Source organism: Oncorhynchus keta, chromosome 5, assembly GCF_023373465.1.
Source record: "Oncorhynchus keta strain PuntledgeMale-10-30-2019 chromosome 5, Oket_V2, whole genome shotgun sequence".
NCBI classification, from domain to species: domain Eukaryota; kingdom Metazoa; phylum Chordata; class Actinopteri; order Salmoniformes; family Salmonidae; genus Oncorhynchus; species Oncorhynchus keta.
Window position 1 is genome coordinate 18925233 of NC_068425.1, and position 21877 is coordinate 18947109.

Genomic DNA, 21877 nt, shown 5'->3' on the forward strand with positions numbered 1-21877 from the left:
TCAGGAAAGAAAGCAGAACAGAGAGAGGGAAACAAAGATGCTGCAGGAGAAGTGGACATCCAAGCAGACTTGGCCAGACTCACGCCAGCAGGGGCAGCGTCCCATTCCTCCAACGGACCTGGACTGGAGCAAGAAGGTGGACATTGTCCAGCAGCTCATCAACCAAACCCTGCTGCTGTCCGGGGACAGGGGTTGCCCCCCTCTGCTCCTGCTGCCTGTGGGCAGCGGGGGCACCCTGAGCCCCCTGGAGAGCAGCATGTGGCCCAACCTGCTGCCCCCGCTCAGTCCCCCCTCTGCCACTGTCACCTCTGTCAGCAGCTACTCCCCAGACAGCCAGGGCAGCTCCCCCCAGGGAGACTGGACCGTGGTGGAGCTGGAGACACAGCACTGAAAGCCAGGGAAGGAGGAGGACACACCACTCATCACTGTCATATCTATGCACTGCATACTGTATTCACACGACACAAGTTGGCACTGCATCTCCACACTATAAATTCATGACATGGGCCAACATAACAGTGAGGTACACTGATTAAACCACACCACGTCACAAAAAGAGCATGCTATACATTCTAACTTCATATCTACATAGAAATCCACATTCACTGTATTGTAAAAATAGTCTTCAGAGAATGCTATATATTAACACTTCATCATTAGAGAATGAAGAATGGCACAGCTCCCATTGGTACTGCATCTAATATACTGTAATAATACACATAGGATTACTGTATATATATTTAGTATTTTACCTCTATTGCTTTGAACCAAAACCCAAATTTGATTAACTGTATAGTATGAACCTTATTCTGGGCAATAGTTATGACAAAGTGCACTTGTTAATTATTTTAAATTTTACAAATGTTACAGGTAAGTGGGACTAGATTAGACTTGGTTGTGTTAAATTATCATCAGCTTAAAATCCTCAGAGAAGCTGTTTTGTATGTGGAGAAAATACTGCTGCTAGCTACGGTCTGGACCAAATGGACTGCTTTGAATTGACGCAATCCTTTGTAGGAGAACACCCTTTTAAGGAGAGAGCAATGTCTCAAAATAATTGGGCTGTCAATCACACAGGAAAATAGGGAGGGTTAGAGTAGGATGTCCTTGTTCTGCTCTGCCTTTCACAGTGGCGGTGAGGGGATTGGTGGAAGGGGGGGGGGTGTCTCACCCTGCATTCCAAAGCTATAACCTAATTTCTTGTGTTGGCCTTTATTCAATGGGTTTCCAAGGTTACAAATGATGTCATGATAGGGAAGTCTGAGACAGCGACACTACCACACAGAGAGAGCACAACACTCAGAGCACTGATAAAAATGTAACAAACTGTTCAGAGAATTACATCAACATACATTGCCCTTTATTAAATACGCCCCAGGAGAGGGGAGTTATTTGCAGTAGTGATGAGGCAATGTTGTGAGATGGGAAACTGGATATAAAGTGTTGGAAGGACTTTAACATTGTACTAAATAAGTGCTGTGTTTGACCAATGCCATAATGGCTTAACGGAGGGGGAAACTAGGTTCCTAAAGCCTCAAACTTGAATACATGTTGGCTACATTTGTCAAATGAATATCCTTCATCTATCTCAATCATGTCAACAGTTGATCTATCAACAAATTTATTTGATCTGTGAGCCACCTGTCTCTGTTTTGGAGTTTTGAATGCTCATGCAGTTTTGATTCCTGCGTGTATTACTTTGGTGTCAGGTCTACTACAGTATGTCATGTATGTACGTTTTATATAATTCTACTGTTATGTGCAATCAGAAATGTATGGTGAATTGTGCAATATGAGTAATATCAGTTGCACATAATTTAGTTTAGATTTCATGAGAATTGTTGTTTATTTATGCAAGTTTGTTCTAATTTTAGCATCTATACAGGTATATGTAGTATCTATAAATGTTTTATATGAATTAATTAATAAAGGCTTATGATGCATGTCCTCTTTTAGTTCCGTTTGTAAATAGAGGTGGATGAACACTGCCACCTAATGGTTGAGTTAGACTACTGTAAATAAATACTGTAACCCATGTAATCGGTCTTTATCCATTAGTACCGTAGGATATAAAATATTAGTATTGTCCAAGCACATCTATGAAACTATCTTGACAGGTAGGCTAATGTTTTAAAAAGTATATCTGTATGTATCCACATGGTGATATTATAAATGTATGTGATGCTGTGTATGACAACTTATTTCAGTTTGAATGCAGCATTTGTGAAAAGGATATTTATGTAATACATTGTCATTTAAACCGGTGGTGTCCAACTATTTTGCCCTTGGGCCGCATTCGGTCTTCACTGAGGTCCGGAGGGACGCGTTAAAAATGTATTATTTGCTTGAAGAAAATAGTCCAGGGACCATAAATGCTTGAATTCTTCGCTGTCTAGCTTTCGTTTCAATTACTGTTATCAAGCTGGACAGAGTGAAGAGCCTATACATGTACATCCATTTTCATTTCTACAGTTTTGATTTGGTTTTAGACCTTTCAAAAAACTATTCCCCCCCCATCAAAAACAAACTCGTAGTGTATTTGAGGTTTTATAAAGACTTCTGAAGTTTGTAATTTCCACTCTGAAATGTCAGATTAAATTTTCCCTTATGTGAAATATCAATTTGAATTATAATCCACATAATTCACATTTCCGGTTGCCGCAGGATTATTTTCCTGCTGTAGCAAACTGTCTCAAATGAAGATCCTACATCTGTATAGACATGACTGGCCATCATCAAACATTATAGTTCAAATAATCACCAGAGGCAGCGTAGCCTAGTGGTTAGAGCGTTGGAATAGTAACCGGAAGGTTGCGAGTTCAAACCCCCGAGCTGCCCCTGAACAGGCAGTTAACCCACTGTTCCCAGGCCGTCATTGAAAATAAGAATATGTTCTTAACTGACTTGCCTGGTTAAATAAAGGTAAAATTAAATTTTAAAACTATTAAGTACATTATAGGCCTAATCAGAGTTTGGAAAACCTAATATTATTTTCAAACTCCTTCATTGACTCTTGATCAATTTTGCTACAATAATTTGTTTATTAAACAGTTGCTATAGTTGTGTTTATAGACTGTGATAGGCCTACTGTATGGTAATTCACTATTTAAGATACTTTTTAGGCTTATACATGTATCATTAAGTATGTTTAATATAACCATAATAAAGAAATAAAATGACTTTCAACTAGCTCTTCCTATTTTTTGTTATTTTGTAACCAGGTTGGCAATGGCAACAAAAACATTGATATGCTGACAGCATAACCTACTGTGAAAGACTGATGCCATGTAGTCTCTCTTGTCTAGACAGAGGGGTTGCCTCCACTGAAGTAGGCTATATATGATTGGTTGACTCCCACAAGGTACAAATGTTCAGGTTTCCTAGGGTCAGGGTTTACAGGCTTTCCTCATACTAGAAGTAACAGTAAAACGGAACACTTAAATTAGGGAAAGGGGGATACCTAGTCAGTTGTACAACTGAATGCTTTCAACTGAAATGGTCTTCTGTATTTAACCCAACCTTTGAATCAGAGAGGTGCAGGAGGCTGCCTTAATCATCATCCACAGCACCCAGGGAACAGTGGGGTAACTGCCTTACTCGGGTAGAACAACAGATTTTCACCTTGTCAGCTTGGGGATTTGATCCAGCAACCTTTAGGTTACTGTCCCAACACTCTAACCACTAGGCTAATAGTATGATCTGTTACATTTGGTATGGTTACATAAGACCGAAGGGTACTGAAGGCAACAATAAGAGGAAGGTGGATTGGTGGGTGTATAATGCGAATGTCTAGCAATCCAAAGGTTGTGTATTCAAATCTCATCACAGACAACTGTAGCATTTTAGCAACTACTTACTACTTTGCCCTTTAACCTAACTCCTAGTCTAGCTAATGTTAGCATTAGCCACCTAGCTAACTTTAGTGACAACAAATTGCAATTTGTAACATATCATACAAATTGTACATATCACACATAATACATAATGTAACATATTATACTAATTTGAGAGTCACGGATTTTCGTTTACTATGTTACGTCTACCCCTGATTCCAGGTTGCAGCCTTTCCGAGACTAAATATCATGTACAGTTTGAGCAACAGTTTGGCCAACTAACCACTTGGCTTCACTAGTCTCTTTCAGTGATGGCCAGATTCGGACAAAGAGTCGCTTAGCCTAAACCTACCCTGGACAATATTAAGTCCTTACCATTAAGTCTCCCTCTTAATCCATTTAGTTCCACTACAAAAAATGAACAATGGTAAATTAGGTAGGTCAGCAGACTCTGCCCATATGAATAAGGCGATATCACCAATAGGTAGTTTTTAGGGGTGCCAAGTGGTGAAGGAGGGCTCGCTTTATGAAATTACTAAAGAAAGGCGCGAAATTGTGATTTATCGTCTACTACAGGTTTATTGCAATTGTAGTGATCACATGACCAATAAGCCGCGCGCCCCTCACTTGCGCTCAGCTACCCTCACTGGTTAGTTGCCCCCACAAGCAACGAGCATCAGACCGTTTTTATACTGTTGATTGACGACCAGGCACGCACAAAGGAGCTCTCAGAAAGTGAAGAGTGCCGTAGGATAGCATTACTTTTCTCAGAGTAAGAAAATGTCAGATATTCTTTTGTGGTTTATAGATATTTCGCCTGGATTTAAACTGGAAATGATAACGTGAGCGGTAGGCTACGTAAGCGGGAGACTATGTTATGTAGACACAACGGTTCTGGATCATAACCCGATTATAGGATAGACGACGCAATACATGGAAATAATTGCCTAATAATAATGTCGATTTTCGAGAGTGAGTGAAAAATTGAATGATGTCCATTTAGTATTATTTCTGTAGCTGTCATGTTCTCCAATTACATGGGGTAGAATGTCAGATGAACCAGTCAACGTCAGCCTTCAAACTACACAACATAGTTGAAAGGTGGACACGGCGACACGTAACTTCTTGCTCTTTTGGAACATGGACTAAAGAAGAGAATGAGAGGCCTACAATGTTCATTTTGTCGATGCTCTCGCTCACCTGGGCAGAGACAGGCGCCCGTTGACTCTCTGTACAGTTCACTGTCGTTTTAAAGTGCTGAGGGTATTCGCCAATGTTGGCCTGCTCTTTGACTGGAAATAACTCCAAGCGGACAGGACCTGATTTGATGGTGTCGTAGATCACTAAAATGATTTGATAATAAAAAATCATCAGCTACATTGAAGAAGACTTTGTCATCCCACCGCTGTTGTAGCCTGTGTGATACACAAGACACCAGATGGCTAACAACGACTCGATGCAAGTAAGTTTTCCAAGATAGCATTGGACAGGGGTTTTCCTTGATTTAACATATTATGCTAGCCTGCGTTTGTCCTATTCGAAGAGATGCGTGCATGTCATATTTGTAGGCTATTCTTCTAATTGGGTTCGTGGTGACGTCTTTGCACGACAGGGACTGATGGTAGACAGATACCCTACTGGTACATCGGGCCAATGTACTATGGTGGTTTTAGACCGGTAGTAGCCCACTATAACCTACTGAGCCTTTAGTCCACACCATCACCTTGAAACTTTAGATCGGTGTTTTCTGTCCCCCATGTTTGCAATGGTCAAACAGGGCATAATAATGGCAGGTGCTTACAATGTGTGTTACCAAAGCATATTTGTGCGGGTGTAAACACAAGTAATGACGTATTGATGATGTGTAGACCAACAAATACTGTACACACGTCTACTTTTTAAACCTCACCCACCGTATGGAAGAGAAATGACCTGTATGGAGCATTAGAGGGCCATTTCTTGTGGTACATAGTTGTTCCACTCAGGTGAGTTACAGTGAAGGGTGTTAAGAGTCAAGGACCTAATTAAACAGGTCATGTTACCTTATGCTGCTTACACAGGTGTCATCTCAGTTCAGGAAACTGAATAGGAGGGAATTGTTACAAATTAGAGGCCAGGTTGAACTCAAGCCAGAACCCAACACATTAATATCTGTCTTCTGCAGCCTTGCAGGAAACCCACTGAGTTTGGGTCAGACCAAAGTTCAAATAATAAGATACATAAAACAACACATTCTATTTTAAGTTAGTGTATTTCATATTACATACATACACATCCCGATAGTTTTGACATTTTTTCCACTAATTGTTCTTTTGACCAATCACATCAGATCTTTTCAGATCAACTCTTTTTCAGACCTGATCTGATTGGTAAAACTAATAATTAATGACCAAAAGACCCGAATTGGGCTGCCTGTGTAGATGCAGCCTTTTTCTTCTAAATTGAATTAGAAAAAACTTTGTGTTTACTTGTGTATTTGTTTGACTTAGAACTGCACAGAACCAAGAAAAGAAAAAAAACAAAGTAAAAAAAAATCCAGAATTAAATAATTCAAAATTCCAATTAATTTGGTTGGAGGCAGTGATTCTCATTTACTGTGTAATTTATTTAACCTTTGGTAAGTTGCAGGTGCCAACAGGGTAAAAATAGCCGTTCAACCAGTTTTGAAAATAAAAAACTGAACATTCTGCTCCATTGCACTTCATTGTAATGTGCAAGGGTGCCAACATATTTCACCACATGTCACGATTGTTATAATGAGTGTCAGACCAAGGCGCAGCGTACGTAGAGTTCCACATGTTTAATTGAAATGAAACTCACAAAAACAGTAAAGAGCAAAAAACGAAAACGTGAAGTCATGGAGTGCTCACAGGCCACTACACACAAACAAGATCCCACAAAACACAGTGGGGAAAATGGCTGCCTAAATATGATCCCCAATCAGAGACAACGATAAACAGCTGTCTCTGATTGGGAACCATACCAGGCCAACATAGACATACAATAACCTAGATATCCCAGCCTAGTCACACCCCGACCTAACCACCCCATAGAGAATAAAAGGCACTCTATGGTCAGGGCGTGACACCACATGTTATACTACAAGGCATTTTTGCCTTTTGGGGCTTTAAGCAAAATTTTGTTGGGGACCCCACTTCACAGAAAAACATTTGAATGGCCCCCCTTTTGACAGTGTAAAGAAAAAAGTTTCAGATATAATTTCCTGCAATTTGACAAATGTTGCTATGGGGCAACATTTTTATTTTACCTTTATTTAACTAGGCAAGTCAGTTAAGAACAAATTCTTATTTTCAATGACGGCCTAGGAACAGTGGGTTAACTGCCTGTTCAGGGGCAGAACGACAGATTTGTACCATGTCAGCTCGGGGATTTGAACTTGCAACCTTTCGGTTAGTTCAACAACCACTAGGCTACCCTGCCGCCCCAAACATGTTTGCATGTATTCTACACATTTTGCCATGGAGAGAACATTTGGCAATTTTCTAACAAATTTCATGCAATTCTACTAATTTGGGAAAAATGGGCAGTTTTACAGCTAATTTCTTGAAATTCAAAAAATATTACCATAGAGTGGAAGGACATTTTTGCAGTTTTAAAGCTAATATCCTACAATTCTGCACATTTTCCATGACTTATACCACGATAATATGATATCTGAGTGAGAGTGACTAATAAAATAAATGGGGGCCCCCAGGAGGTTAGGGCCCCTGGGCATGTGCCCTTTGTGCCTGGCCTATAATTTGACCATGGTTACCACAAGTTTAGATAGCTGGCTAGACATGGGCTAATTGAGTGACTGTCAGTGATTGACATAGCAAGATAACTGCTGATGCACAACAGCATTTCTAAATTGCACCATGTGAATTATACTATTCTAACTCACAACAATAAGTTGAGACGCCGACTGAGTTCTTTAAAAAACAAATGTTTTTGATCGGGGCCCCCTAGCGGCCGGAGGCCCAAAGCGACCACTTATGTCACTTATTCCCAGGGCGGGCCGGTGCAACATCATGTGAAGTATGACCTACTGAACACTGAACTGGGTCAGCAAGTAGCCTAAGCCTATATCACTATGTGTCAGTGTCAGGTAAGCATCTGGTATCAAGGACACATGTAGGCTACAGTAAGTTCCTTCCAATGGTGCCACTGTCAGACTTCTTCCCCCAGGGATCTTCCTCCAGAAACTTGAGATCAATCATTTGTTTTAAATGTATTCAATAAAATGGCATGTACATAATAATGCTTATGACTGTAAAATTGGGGGTGGCCTCTTGACTGACGTAAGTAGGCCTAGTTAGTGTTTCCATGAAAGAGAAGGTTTCCTGATTCCTGGAAAGCTAGCACTGTGACTGTGGGCAACACACATCAGAGGAGGGTAACAGGGCCTAAATGTTTGTTGTTCATGTTTTGAATTCTCTTGATCTACCTCTAGGCCCTTCTCTTCTTTTTCAGTTATGTTTAGCTCGTTTTGCAATGAGAGAGAAAATATTGCTTTGGATGGAAAAGATACATGCATTGACTTTGTGGAAATAATAATAGGCCCTGCAGGACTTTCATATATTTTAGGGATCTTTACTGTCACGGTCGTCATAATGAGGAGTCCAAGGTGCAGCGTGATAAGCATATATAACTCTTTTAATGAAAAGAACAAACACTGAGCAAAACGAACCGTGAAGCTATATGACTTGTGCAAACAGGCAACTAAACATAGAATAACAACCCACAAAATAACCAAGGAATATGGCTACCTAAATATGGTCCCCAATCAGAGACAACGATAAACAGCTGCCTCTGATTGAGAACCAATCTAGGCAACAATAGACATATAAACACCTAGACTAGAAAAACCCCTAGACAATACAAAAACTAAACAAACCATTTCAATGGGGTTTAACAAACAATCCCCAATTTCTATTTTTACACTGGTCAAAAATATTAATGCAACATTCAACAATTTCAAAGATTTTACTGAGTTACAGTTCATACAAGGAAATCAGTCAATTGAAAAAAATGCATTAGGCCCTAATCTATGGAATTCACATGACTGGCAATACAGATATGTATCTGTTGGTCACAGATACCTTTAAAAAAAGATAGGGGCGTGGATCAGAAAACCAGTCATTATCTGGTGTGACCACCATTTGCCCCATGCAGCTCAACACATTTCCTTGGCATAGAGTTGATCAGGCTGTTGATTGTGGCCTGTGGACTTTTGTCCCACTCCTCTTCAATGGCTGCGTGAAGTTGCTGGATATGGGCGGGAACTGGAAAACGCTGTTGTACATGTCGATCCAGAGTATCCCAAACATGCTCAATGGGTGACATGTCTGGTGAGTATGCAGGCCATAGAAGAACTGGGACATTTTTAGCTTCCAGGAATTGTGTACAGATCCTTGCGTCATGAGGTGATTGCGGCAGATTAATGACACAACAATGAGCCTCAGGATCTCGTCACGGTGTGTCTGTGCATTCAAATTGCCATTGATAAAATGCAATTGTGTTCGTTGTCCATAGCTTATGCCTGCCCATACCATAACCCCACTGCCACTATGGGGCACTCTGTTCACAATGTTGAAATCAGCAAACCGCTCACCCACATGTCATGTCTGCCATCTGCCATACAGTTGAAACCGGGATTCATCCGTGAAGAGCACACTTTTCCAGCGTGCCAGTGACCATAAAAAAATGACAATTTGCCCACGTTACGCAGCTGAGCTGCATTCAGGTGAAGACCCTGGTGAGGACGACAAGCACGTAGATGAGCTTCCCTGAGATGGTTTCTGACAGATTGTGCAGAAATTATTTGGTTATGCAAACCCACAGTTTCATCAGCTGTCCAGGTGGCTGATCTCAGACGATCTCGCAGGTGAAGAAGCCAGATGTGGAGGTCCTTGGCTGGCCTGGTTACACGTGGTCTACGGTTGTGAGGCCGGTTGGACGTACTGCCAAATTATCTAAAACAACGTTGGAGGCGGCTTATGGTAGAGAAAATAACCTTAAATTCTCTGGCAACAGCTCTGGTTGACATTCCTGCAGTCGACATGCCAATTGCACGCTTCTTCAATACTTGAGACATCTGTGGTATTGTGTTGTGTGACAAAACTGCACATTTGTAATGATCATGCTGTTTAATCATCTTCTTGATAAGTCAAATCTGTTAGATGGATGGATTATCTTGGCAAGGAGAAATGCTCACTAACAGGGACGTTAACACATTTGTGCACAATATTTGAGAGAAATAAGCTTTTGTGCGAATGGAACATTTCTGGGATCTGGGATTTCAGCTCATGAAACATGGGACTAACACTTTACATGTTGCGTTTATATTTTTGTTCAGTGTATATTATGTCCAGGAGCAGGAGATTGGCTACACATAGATACTGAGAGATTGCTGATTGAGATCAAGCAGGGACGTTGGCAATGATAGACGTCCCTGTCGGAGCAGACCTATACTGTGCATAGTGATTGGGCTTAATTGTTCTATTTCCCCTCAATACCACATCAAGGCTCTACTGGGGGGTCAGAATGTTTTTTCTTGAAAGGGACACATTATCCATATTATCCAGTGCACATAATAGGGCTTAGTCCATCAGGGTGTATTAGTCTCTCTCTCTCGCTCTCTCTCTCTCTCTCTCTCTCTCTCTCTCTCTCTCTCTCTCCCACTTAGTCGTCCTCCGTCTCTCTCTCTCTCTCTCCCCACTTAGTCGTCCTCCGTCTCTCTCTCTCTCTCTCTCCCACTTAGTCGTCCTCCGTCTCTCTCTCTCACTCCCACTTTCGTCTCTCTCTCTCTCTCTCTCTCTCTCTCTCTCTCTCTTTCTCTCCCACTTAGTCGTCCTCCGTCTCTCTCTCTCCCACTTCGTCGTCCTCCGTCTCTCTCTCTCTCACTCCCACTTAGTCGTCCTCCGTCTCTCTCTCTCTTTCCCACTTAGTCATCCTCCGTCTCTCTCTCTCTCTCTCTCTCTCTCTCTCTCTCTCTCTCTCTCTCTCCGCTCTCTCTCTCTCTCTCTCTCTCCCACTTAGTCGTCCGCTGTCTCTCTCTCCTCTCTCTCTCTCTCTCCTCTTTAGTCGTCCGCTGTCTCTCTCTCCTCTCTCTCTCTCTCTCTCCCCCTGTCTCTTAGTCGTCCGCTGTCTCTCTCTCCCTTTCTCTCTCTCTCTCCCCACTTAGTCGTCCGCTGTCTCTCTCTCTTTCTCTCTCTCCCCAATTAGTCGTCCACTCTCTCTCTCTCTCTCTCTCTCTCTCTCTCTCTCTCTCTCTCTCTCTCTCTCTCTCTCTCTCTCCACTTAGTCACTTAGTCGTCCTCCGTCTCTCTCTCTCTCTCTCTCTCCCACTTAGTCGTCCTCCGTCTCTCTCTCTCTCTCACTCCCACTTAGTCGTCCTCCGTCTCTCTCTCTCTCTCTCTCTTTCTCTCTCCCCCTTAGTCGTCCTCCGTCTCTCTCTCTCCCACTTAGTCGTCCGCTGTCTCTCTCTCCCTCTCTCTCTCTCTCTCTCTCTCCCCACTTCGTCGTCCGCTGTCTCTCTCTCTTTCTCTCTCTCCCAATTAGTCGTCCGCTGTCTCTCTCTCTCTCTCTCTCTCCCTCTCTCTCTCTCTCCCACTTAGTCGTCCTCCATCTCTCTCTCACTCCCACTTAGTCTACATTACATTTAAGTCATTTAGCAGACGCTCTTATCCAGAGCGACTTACAAATTGGTGCATTCACCTTATGACATCCAGTGGAACAGCCACTTTACAATAGGGGGGTGAGAAGGATTACTTATCCTATCCTAGGTATTCCTTAAAGAGGTGGGGTTTCAGGTGTCTCCGGAAGGTGGTGATTGACTCCGCTGTCCTGGCGTCGTGAGGGAGTTTGTTCCACCATTGGGGGCCAGAGCAGCGACCAGTTTTGACTGGGCTGAGCGGGAACTGTACTTCCTCAGTGGTAGGGAGGCGAGCAGGCCAGAGGTGGATGAACGCAGTGCCCTTGTTTGGGTGTAGGGCCTGATCAGAGCCTGGAGGTACTGAGGTGCCGTTCCCCTCACAGCTCCGTAGGCAAGCACCATGGTCTTGTAGCGGATGCGAGCTTCAACTGGAAGCCAGTGGAGAGAGCGGAGGAGCGGGGTGACGTGAGAGAACTTGGGAAGGTTGAACACCAGACGGGCTGCGGCGTTCTGGATGAGTTGTAGGGGTTTAATGGCACAGGCAGGGAGCCCAGCCAACAGCGAGTTGCAGTAATCCAGACGGGAGATGACAAGTGCCTGGATTAGGACCTGCGCCGCTTCCTGTGTGAGGCAGGGTCGTACTCTGCGGATGTTGTAGAGCATGAACCTACAGGAACGGGCCGCCGCCTTGATGTTAGTTGAGAACGACAGGGTGTTGTCCAGGATCACGCCAAGGTTCTTAGCGCTCTGGGAGGAGGACACAATGGAGTTGTCAACCGTGATGGCGAGATCATGGAACGGGCAGTCCTTCCCGGGAGGAAGAGCAGCTCCGTCTTGCCGAGGTTCAGCTTGAGGTGGTGATCCGTCATCCACACTGATATGTCTGCCAGACATGCAGAGATGCGATTCGCCACCTGGTCATCAGAAGGGGAAAGGAGAAGATTAATTGTGTGTCATCTGCATAGCAATGATAGGAGAGACCATGTGAGGTTATGACAGAGCCAAGTGACTTGGTGTATAGCGAGAATAGGAGAGGGCCTAGAACAGAGCCCTGGGGGACACCAGTGGTGAGAGCGCGTGGTGAGGAGACAGATTCTCGCCACGCCACCTGGTAGGAGCGACCTGTCAGGTAGGACGCAATCCAATCGTGGGCCGCGCCGGAGATGCCCATTTCGGAGAGGGTGGAGAGGAGGATCTGATGGTTCACAGTATCGAAGGCAGCCGATAGGTCTAGAAGGATGAGAGCAGAGGAGAGAGAGTTAGCTTTAGCAGTGCGGAGCGCCTCCGTGATGCAGAGAAGAGCAGTCTCAGTTGAATGACTAGTCTTGAAACCTGACTGATTTTGATCAAGAAGGTCATTCTGAGAGAGATAGCGGTAGAGCTGGCCAAGGACGGCACGTTCAAGAGTTTTGGAGAGAAAAGAAAGAAGGGATACTGGTCTGTAGTTGTTGACATCGGAGGGATCGAGTGTAGGTTTTTTCAGAAGGGGTGCAACTCTCGCTCTCTTGAGGACGGAAGGGACGTAGCCAGCGGTCAGGGATGAGTTGATGAGCGAGGTGAGGTAAGGGAGAAGGTCTCCGGAAATGGTCTGGAGAAGAGAGGAGGGGATAGGGTCAAGCGGGCAGGTTGTTGGGCGGCCGGCCGTCACAAGACGCGAGATTTAATCTGGAGAGAGGGGAGAAAGAGGTCAGAGCACAGGGTAGGGCAGTGTGAGCAGAACCAGCGGTGTCGTTTGACTTAGCAAACAAGGATCGGATGTCGTCGACCTTCTTTTCAAAATGGTTGACGAAGTCATCTGCAGAGAGGGAGGAGGGGGGAGGAGGATTCAGGAGGGAGGAGAAGGTGGCAAAGAGCTTCCTAGGGTTAGAGGCAGATTCTTGGAATGTAGAGTGGTAGAAAGTGGCTTTAGCAGCAGAGACAGAGGAGGAAAATGTAGAGAGGAGGGAGTGAAAGGATGCCAGGTCCGCAGGGAGGCGAGTTTTCCTCCATTTCCGCTCGGCTGCCCGGAGCCCTGTTCTGTGAGCTCGCAATGAGTCGTCGAGCCACGGAGCGGGAGGGGAGGACCGAGCCGGCCTGGAGGATAGGGGACATAGAGAGTCAAAGGATGCAGAAAGGGAGGAGAGGAGGGTTGAGGAGGCAGAATCAGGAGATAGGTTGGAGAAGGTTTGAGCAGAGGGAAGAGATGATAGGATGGAAGAGGAGAGAGTAGCGGGGAGAGAGAGCGAAGGTTGGGACGGCGCGATACCATCCGAGTAGGGGCAGTGTGGGAAGTGTTGGATGAGAGCGAGAGGGAAAAGGATACAAGGTAGTGGTCGGAGACTTGGAGGGAGTTGCAATGGGGTTAGTGGAAGAACAGCATCTAGTAAAGATGAGGTCGAGCGTATTGCCTGCCTTGTGAGTAGGGGGAAGGTGAGAGGGTGAGGTCAAAAGAGGAGAGGAGTGGAAAGGAGGCAGAGAGGAATGAGTCAAAGGTAGACGGGGGGAGGTTAAAGTCGCCCAGAACTGTGAGAGGTGAGCCGTCCTCAGGAAAGGAGCTTATCAAGGCATCAAGCTCATTGATGAACTCTCCGAGGGAACCTGGAGGGCGATAAATGATAAGGATGTTAAGCTTGAAAGGGCTGGTAACTGTGACAGCATGGAATTCAAAGGAGGCGATAGACAGATGGGTAAGGGGAGAAAGAGAATGACCACTTGGGAGAGATGAGGATCCCGGTGCCACCACCCCGCTGACCAGAAGCTCTCGGGGTGTGCGAGAACACGTGGGCGGACGAGGAGAGAGCAGTAGGAGTAGCAGTGTTATCTGTGGTGATCCATGTTTCCGTCAGTGCCAAGAAGTCGAGGGACTGGAGGGAGGCATAGGCTGAGATGAACTCTGCCTTGTTGGCCGCAGATCGGCAGTTCCAGAGGCTACCGGAGACCTGGAACTCCACGTGGGTCGTGCGCGCTGGGACCACCAGATTAGGGTGGCCGCGGCCACGCGGTGTGGAGCGTTTGTATGGTCTGTGCAGAGAGGAGAGAACAGGGATAGACAGACACATAGTTGACAGGCTACAGAAGAGGCTACGCTAATGCAAGGAGATTGGAATGACAAGTGGACTACACGTCTCGAATGTTCAGAAAGTTAAGCTTACGTAGCAAGAATCTTATTCTAAAATGATTAAAATGATACAGTACTGCTGAAGTAGGCTAGCTGGCAGTGGCTGCGTTGTTGACACTACACTAATCAAGTCGTTCCGTTGAGTGTAATAGTTTCTACAGTGCTACTATTCGGGGCTAGCTGGCTAGCTAGCAGTGTTGATTACGTTACGTTGCGTTAAAAGAATGACAATAGCTGGCTAGCTAACCTAGAAAATCGCTCTAGACTACACAATTATATTTGATACAAGGACGGCTATGTAGCTAGCTATGTAGCTAGCTACGATCAAGCAAATCAAACCGTTGTGCTGTAATGAAATGAAATGAAAATGTGATACTACCTGTGGAGCGAGCGGAATGCGACCGGGTTGTTGTTGGCTAGCTGTTAGCTGTTAGCTAGCTAGCAGTGTCTCCTACGTTAAGGACGACAAATAGCTGGCTAGCTAACCTCGGTAAATTAAGATAATCACTCTAAGACTACACACTCTAAACTACACAATTATCTTGGATACGAAGACAGCAAAGACAACTATGTAGCTAGCTAACACTACACTAATCAAGTCGTTCAGTTGAGTGTAATAGTTTCTACGGTGCTGCTATACGGTGGACGTTAGCTATGTGGCTAGCTGCAGTAGACTACGTTAGGACGACGAAATACGATAATTACGCAATTATCTTTGATACAAAGACGGCTATGTAGCTAGCTAAGAAGAAATTGCTAAGATTAGACAAATCAAACCGTTGTACTATAATGAAATGTAATGAAAAGTAATGAAAAGTAATACTACCTGCGGACCGAAGTGCGAATGCGACCGCTCGCTCCAACCCGGAAGTAGTCGTCCTCCGTCTCTCTCTCTCTCTCTCTCTCTCTCTCTCTCTCTCTCTCTCTCTCTCTCTCTCTCTCTCTCCCACTTAGTCGTCCTCCGTCTCTCTCTCTCTCTCACTCCCACTTAGTCGTCCTCCGTCTCTCTCTCTCTCTCTCTCACTCCCACTTAGTCGTCCTCCGTCTCTCTCTCTCTTTCCCACTTAGTCATCCTCCGTCTCTCTCTCTCTCTCTCTCTCTCCTCTCTCTCTCTCTCTCTCTCTCTCTCTCTCTCTCTCTCTCTCTCTCTCCCACTTAGTCGTCCGCTGTCTCTCTCCCTCTCTCTCTCTCTCTCTCTCTCTCCCACTTAGTCGTCCGCTGTCTCTCTCTCCCTCTCTCTCTCTCTCTCTCTCCCCACTTCGTCGTCCGCTGTCTCTCTCTCTTTCTCTCTCCCACTTAGTCGTCCGCTCTCTCTCTCTCTCTCTCTCTCTCTCTCTCTCTCTCTCTCTCTCTCTCCCCCACTTAGTCGTCCGCTGTCTCTCTCTCTCTCTCTCTCTCTCTCTCTCTCTCTCTCTCTCTCTCTCTCTCTCTCTCCCACTTAGTCGTCCTCCATCTCTCTCTCACTCCCACTTAGTCGTCCGCTGTCTCTCTCTCTTTCTCTCTCCCCAATTAGTCGTCCGCTGTCTCTCTCTCTCTCTCTCTCTCTCTCTCTCTCTCTCTCTCTCTCTCTCCCACTTAGTCGTCCGCTGTCTCTCTCTCTCTCTCTCTCTCTCTCTCTCTCTCTCTCTCTCTCTCTCTCATGTATTGATTTGATGTTTGTTTATTTGCTTACTCCCTGCTCCCCAGACAGCTTCACTGAGTGTAAAGCAAAAATCCCCTGGATATTTGGGTCTTGTGCATTGATAACACACCACCCTTATAGACGTACATTGCAGCCATCCTCTCATGCATTTTTTAAATATCTTTTGGTTTTCTGCTGTCCTTATCAATGCTCAAGAAGATCTCTGTGAGTGGTTGCAGCCAGCTGGTCATTATGTATGTTCAACAATTCTCTGTCTTTTTTTGCTTTTTGCCAAATGGCTTTTATTGATCACCCCGGAGACTGGAAACATTTCCTCTGTCAGTACATTTCTTTAATGGCATCAAAGACTTCCTCCACACTCAGGCCGACTAAGCCCCAGACACCTGTTGCGCTGTATATTAAAAAGAGAAAAAAACACTATGGTTCTTCTTTAGACGGGCTCCTCATCACGCAAACAAAAACTGTTTTGTCTCCAGCTGTCGTTGCTGATAGCTCCATTGATAATAGGATTAGGAGACCCTGGACATTTCTGTCCTGACCAACTCCCATGGTGGTATTACACCCAAAACCCACCCTCACCCCCAGTCCCAGCCCTTCACTCCAGGATTAAACTGGCTCTGTGGTGGTGGGTGTGGTCAATAGTGTGATCTCCGACTGAACATTTTAGAGGCTCTCTTGACTGCAGAGACAGAATTCAGCTTTTTTTAAAGCTAATTCTACACAATTTGCCATGGGGCGGAGAGACATTTTTACCGTTTTAAAGCTAGTTTCCTGCATTTCTACACATTTTGTCATGGCTTATGCCGTGTTCTTATGCTATCTGAGTGACTCAACCATTGTAACAAAATCAATGGGGGCCCAATGCCGTGACATTTTTGGAATTTTATATTCCAACTGTCTAATTTTTCATTTTGATGATTGTTAGTTCTCAAAGATGATCTTATTTAAAATGTATAGGTCCATTATCTTTTTTGCATACATTATATCTGGTTTTAGTCGTTGAATTTTACACTGAAAATGTTAATGTATTTTATATAAATACTGAACAAAAATATAAACGCAACTGTCATGACATTGGCCTGGGGGTAGATTTATGACAGTCATAAATACCTCTTCCCCCCTTTTCCCTCTCTCTTCCCTACTGATGTTACATTTGCAAACCCCTTTGGTTAACATAGAGATTCTGGGAACATCAGAAGGTGGGAGGAAATGAACTATATTCTGGTAATCCGACCAATTGAACATATGCGGTGGTACTTAAAGAATATGATGTCAGTTCGGTTGTCATCTGAGACATTCTCATCAATGATAAGATGACATAAACTCTACAGTGGAAAGTCTACACATCAGAGTTATCAGATTCACATGGAATTGTTGTTCAATTTAAATGTTTGAATATGAAATTATTCGTGATGGGTTGAAATGTGATTTTAGCTATGCTCAATCAGTGGCCCGCCCCTGTGAAGGGACATGGACTATAAAACTTTTCAAACACGCCCTCCTCTCCCTTCCTATATAAAGCCTTGACGACAATGTAACCTCCTGTTCCGAGGATGTGAGGACGACGGTCCGATGTCAGAATGGTTCAGATAATAACTAGAGAACGAAGCCAACATCAGCGTGAGCTTTGGTTGCAAATGGTATGAACTTTGAACTCTTATTCACTACAGAAGTGATACCTCCTAGCCGTTGAGTTAGCAACAGCAGCTGCAAACGCAGGTTATTAGGAAGGAACAGACAGAGTATCCCGTCTACCACACAACGACGTTACTCCAACGTATCCAATTGACCACCAGAGACATTCTTCAAAAGACTCGGTTTGGCAACATGGCCTTCCATCTCCCACCAACCTACCGAAGCGCAGCTCAGAGTAAATATTTATTACATTTTCCTTTTCCAAATGGGTGGTAATTTAGAATGCATAAGATACTGTATTTACGATAGCACAGCTTTGCCCTTTGTTCCTCAGTCTTCCCGCTCTTTCACTCAAATCCAGCCCCTTTTATTTTCTGTAACAAGCTGTCATGCCTGTTCCGCCCTCTAGGGACGTTTTTCTTTATGACTTAATTTGTTATCAAGTTATGATTAATTATGTGTATGTGTAATTCTGTGTGATTAGTTAGGTATTTAGTAAATAAATAATTAAACCCAATTTTGTATTGCTGATTCAACTTGTTAGCCAGGGTTCGTGAAGATAACCAAGAATTTACAACTTTCAGATGAGACTGAATTAAGGTGACGATTAATATTGACTGCTATTGATGTAAAATATTACTAGGTCTTTAAGAGTTTATTTGAAAGATAACAGCTCTATGAATAATATTTTGTGGTGCCCCGACTCTCTAGTTAATTACATTTACATGATTAGCTCAATCAGGTAATATTAATTACGGGGAAATCATTTTATAGAATAGCATGTCATATCACTTAATCCGGCATAGCCAATTTCAACGTTTTTACTGAGTTACAGTTCATATAAGGAAATCAGACAATAAATGAATCAGGCCCTAATCTATGTATTTCACATGACTGGGCAGGGGCGCACACATGCATGGGCCTGGGAGGGCATAGGCCCACCCACTTGGGAGCCAGGCCCACCCGCTGGTGAGCCAGGCCCAGCCAATCAGAATTTGTTTTTTTCTCCAGAAAAGGGCTTTATTACAGACAGAAATACTCTTCCGTTTCATCAGCTAATCAGTTGGCTGGTCTCAGACTATCCCGCAGGTGAAGAATCCAGATGTGCAGGTCCTGGGCTGGCGTGGCTACACTGGTCTGTGGGTGTGAGGACGGTTGGACGTACTGCCAAATTCTTTAAAACGACGTTGGAGGTGGCTTATGGTAGAGAATTAAACATTCAATTCTCTGGCAACCTCTCTAGTGGACATTCCTGCAATCAGCATGCTAATTGCACGCTCCCTCAAAACTTCAGACATCTGCTGTGACAAAACTGCACATTTTAGAGTGGCCTTTTATTGTCCCTAGCCCAAGGTGCACCTGTGTAAAAATCATGCTGTCTAATCAGCTTCTTGATAGGCCACACCTGTCAGGTGGATGGATTATCTTGGCAAAGGAGAATTGCTCACTAACAGGGATGTTAACAAATTGGTGCACAGAATTTGAGAGAAAGAAGCTTTTTGTGCGTATGGAACATTTCTGGGATCTTTTATTTCAGCTCAGGGAACATGGGACCAACACTTTACATGTTGCGTTTATATTTTTGTTCAGTATATACAGTGCCTTGCGAAAGTATTCGGCCCCCTTGAACTTTGCGACCTTTTGCCACATTTCAGGCTTCAAACATAAAGATATAAAACTGTATTTTTTTGTGAAGAATCAACAACAAGTGGGACACAATCATGAAGTGGAACGACATTTATTGGATATTTCAAACTTTTTTAACAAATCAAAAACTGAAAAATTGGGCGTGCAAAATTATTCAGCCCCTTTACTTTCAGTGCAGCAAATTCTCTCCAGAAGTTCAGTGAGGATCTCTGAATGATCCAATGTTGACCTAAATGACTAATGATGATAAATACAATCCACCTGTGTGTAATCAAGTCTCCGTATAAATGCACCTGCACTGTGATAGTCTCAGAGGTCCGTTAAAAGCACAGAGAGCATCATGAAGAACAAGGAACACACCAGGCAGGTCCGAGATACTGTTGTGAAGAAGTTTAAAGCCGGATTTGGATACAAAAAGATTTCCCAAGCTTTAAACATCCCAAGGAGCACTGTGCAAGCGATAATATTGAAATGGAAGGAGTATCAGACCACTGCAAATCTACTAAGACCTGGCCGTCCCTCTAAACTTTCAGCTCATACAAGGAGAAGACTGATCAGAGATGCAGCCAAGAGGCCCATGATCACTCTGGATGAACTGCAGAGATCTACAGCTGAGGTGGGAGACTCTGTCCATAGGACAACAATCAGTCGTATATTGCACAAATCTGGCCTTTATGGAAGAGTGGCAAGAAGAAAGCCATTTCTTAAAGATATCCATAAAAAGTGTTGTTTAAAGTTTGCCACAAGCCACCTGAGAAACACACCAAACATGTGGAAGAAGGTGCTCTGGTCAGATGAAACCAAAATTGAACTTTTTGGCAACAATGCAAAACGTTATGTTTGGCGTAAGAGCAACACAGCTCATCACCCTGAACACATCATCTCCACTGTCAAACATGGTGGTGGCAGCATCATGGTTTGGGCCTGCTTTTCTTCAGCAGGGACAGGGAAGATGGTTAAAATTGATGGGAAGATGGATGGAGCCAAATACAGGACCATTCTGGAAGAAAACCTGATGGAGTCTGCAAAAGACTTGAGACAGGGACGGAGATTTGTCTTCCAACAAGACAATGATCCAAAACATAAAGCAAAATCTCCAATGAAATGGTTCAAAAATAAACATATCCAGGTGTTAGAATGGCCAAGTCAAAGTCCAGACCTGAATCCAATCGAGAATCTGTGGAAAGAACTGAAAACTGCTGTTCACAAATGCTCTCCATCCAACCTCACTGAGCTCGAGCTGTTTTGCAAGGAGGAATGGGAAAAAAATGTCAGTCTCTCGATGTGCAAAACTGTTTGAGACATACCCCAAGCGACTTACAGCTGTAATCGCAGCAAAAGGTGGCGCTACAAAGTATTAACTTAAGGGGGCTGAATAATTTTGCACGCCCAATTTTTCAGTTTTTGATTTGTTAAAAAAGTTTGAAATATCCAATAAATGTCATTCCACTTCATGATTGTGTCCCACTTGTTGATTCTTCACAAAAAAATACAGTTTTATATCTTTATGTTTGAAGACTGAAATGTGGCAAAAGGTCGCAAAGTTCAAGGGGGCCGAATACTTTCGCAAGTCACTGTGTGTATATATATATATATATAAACATTTGTTTTGACTGTTTGTACTTAGGTGGCCCCGGGGAAAAAACCCTGGAGTGGTTATGTTAAGCTAGTATACATGATCCCAACCCATGTCCCCATGGGCATGTCACAAAGCCAAACCTACCTTGCCCATCCAGTCAGTCTTAACAAGAGCTGTTCCTTTGTCAGTCCAACTATAGTTCTGCTCTGTTCTGCCATGCTGGCTAAATGCCCACTGGCTTGCCTCACAGGATTAGTTATGTTTACTACCAACCCACCCTGATCCTGGATGGATCATGAAAGACTGTCCTCCACGGTGGCATGGGGCAGCCATACCTGTTGTTTGTGACTATATTGCTCAGTGCAGTTGTGATGGTTGTTGTGCAGGTTATTGTGAGTGACGTTTTGAGTGTTTGAGGCCTGGGGTCTCATGGGATTGCGGTGGTGTTATAGGATTGAGGAATGTGTGACAATGAAGAAAGGCCCGAAACAATGTTATGTGGGGGCATCATATTTTACTCCAATTGGCCAACCATAAGCACCATTTTAGAGTGAGTGGGAAACGAGGTTGCTGATTGGAGTTATGGAGGAGCCAATGTTTTATCTCTGCAGAAAAAGGCAGTAATCAGTGGTTTTGTAATCAAAGCCAGAGACAGCATTCTTACTGACTGACTGGCCCAGCTGTGGTGCTGAAATCGCAAACGGATAGCTTTCATAATTCAGTAATACTTTATTTTAGTAAATCCAAGGTCAAGAATAAAACCTTGGAAGTTTTCCATGGGTCAAGG

The 21877-nt window shown here is 43.9% G+C and overlaps 1 protein-coding gene across 1 annotated transcript in view; it reads left to right on the plus strand.

Annotated features, from left to right (window-relative positions):
• Positions 1-4488: 4488 nt before the first annotated feature.
• The window catches only part of LOC118384642 (serine/threonine-protein kinase N1-like), a 52149-nt gene continuing 34760 nt past the window's right edge, over positions 4489-21877 (plus strand). Inside the window, exon 1 of the mRNA XM_052518946.1 lies at positions 4489-5295. Within this exon, the coding sequence (XP_052374906.1) occupies positions 5272-5295 (24 nt within the window). The 5' untranslated portion in view covers positions 4489-5271. The remainder of the gene's footprint in view (positions 5296-21877) is intronic.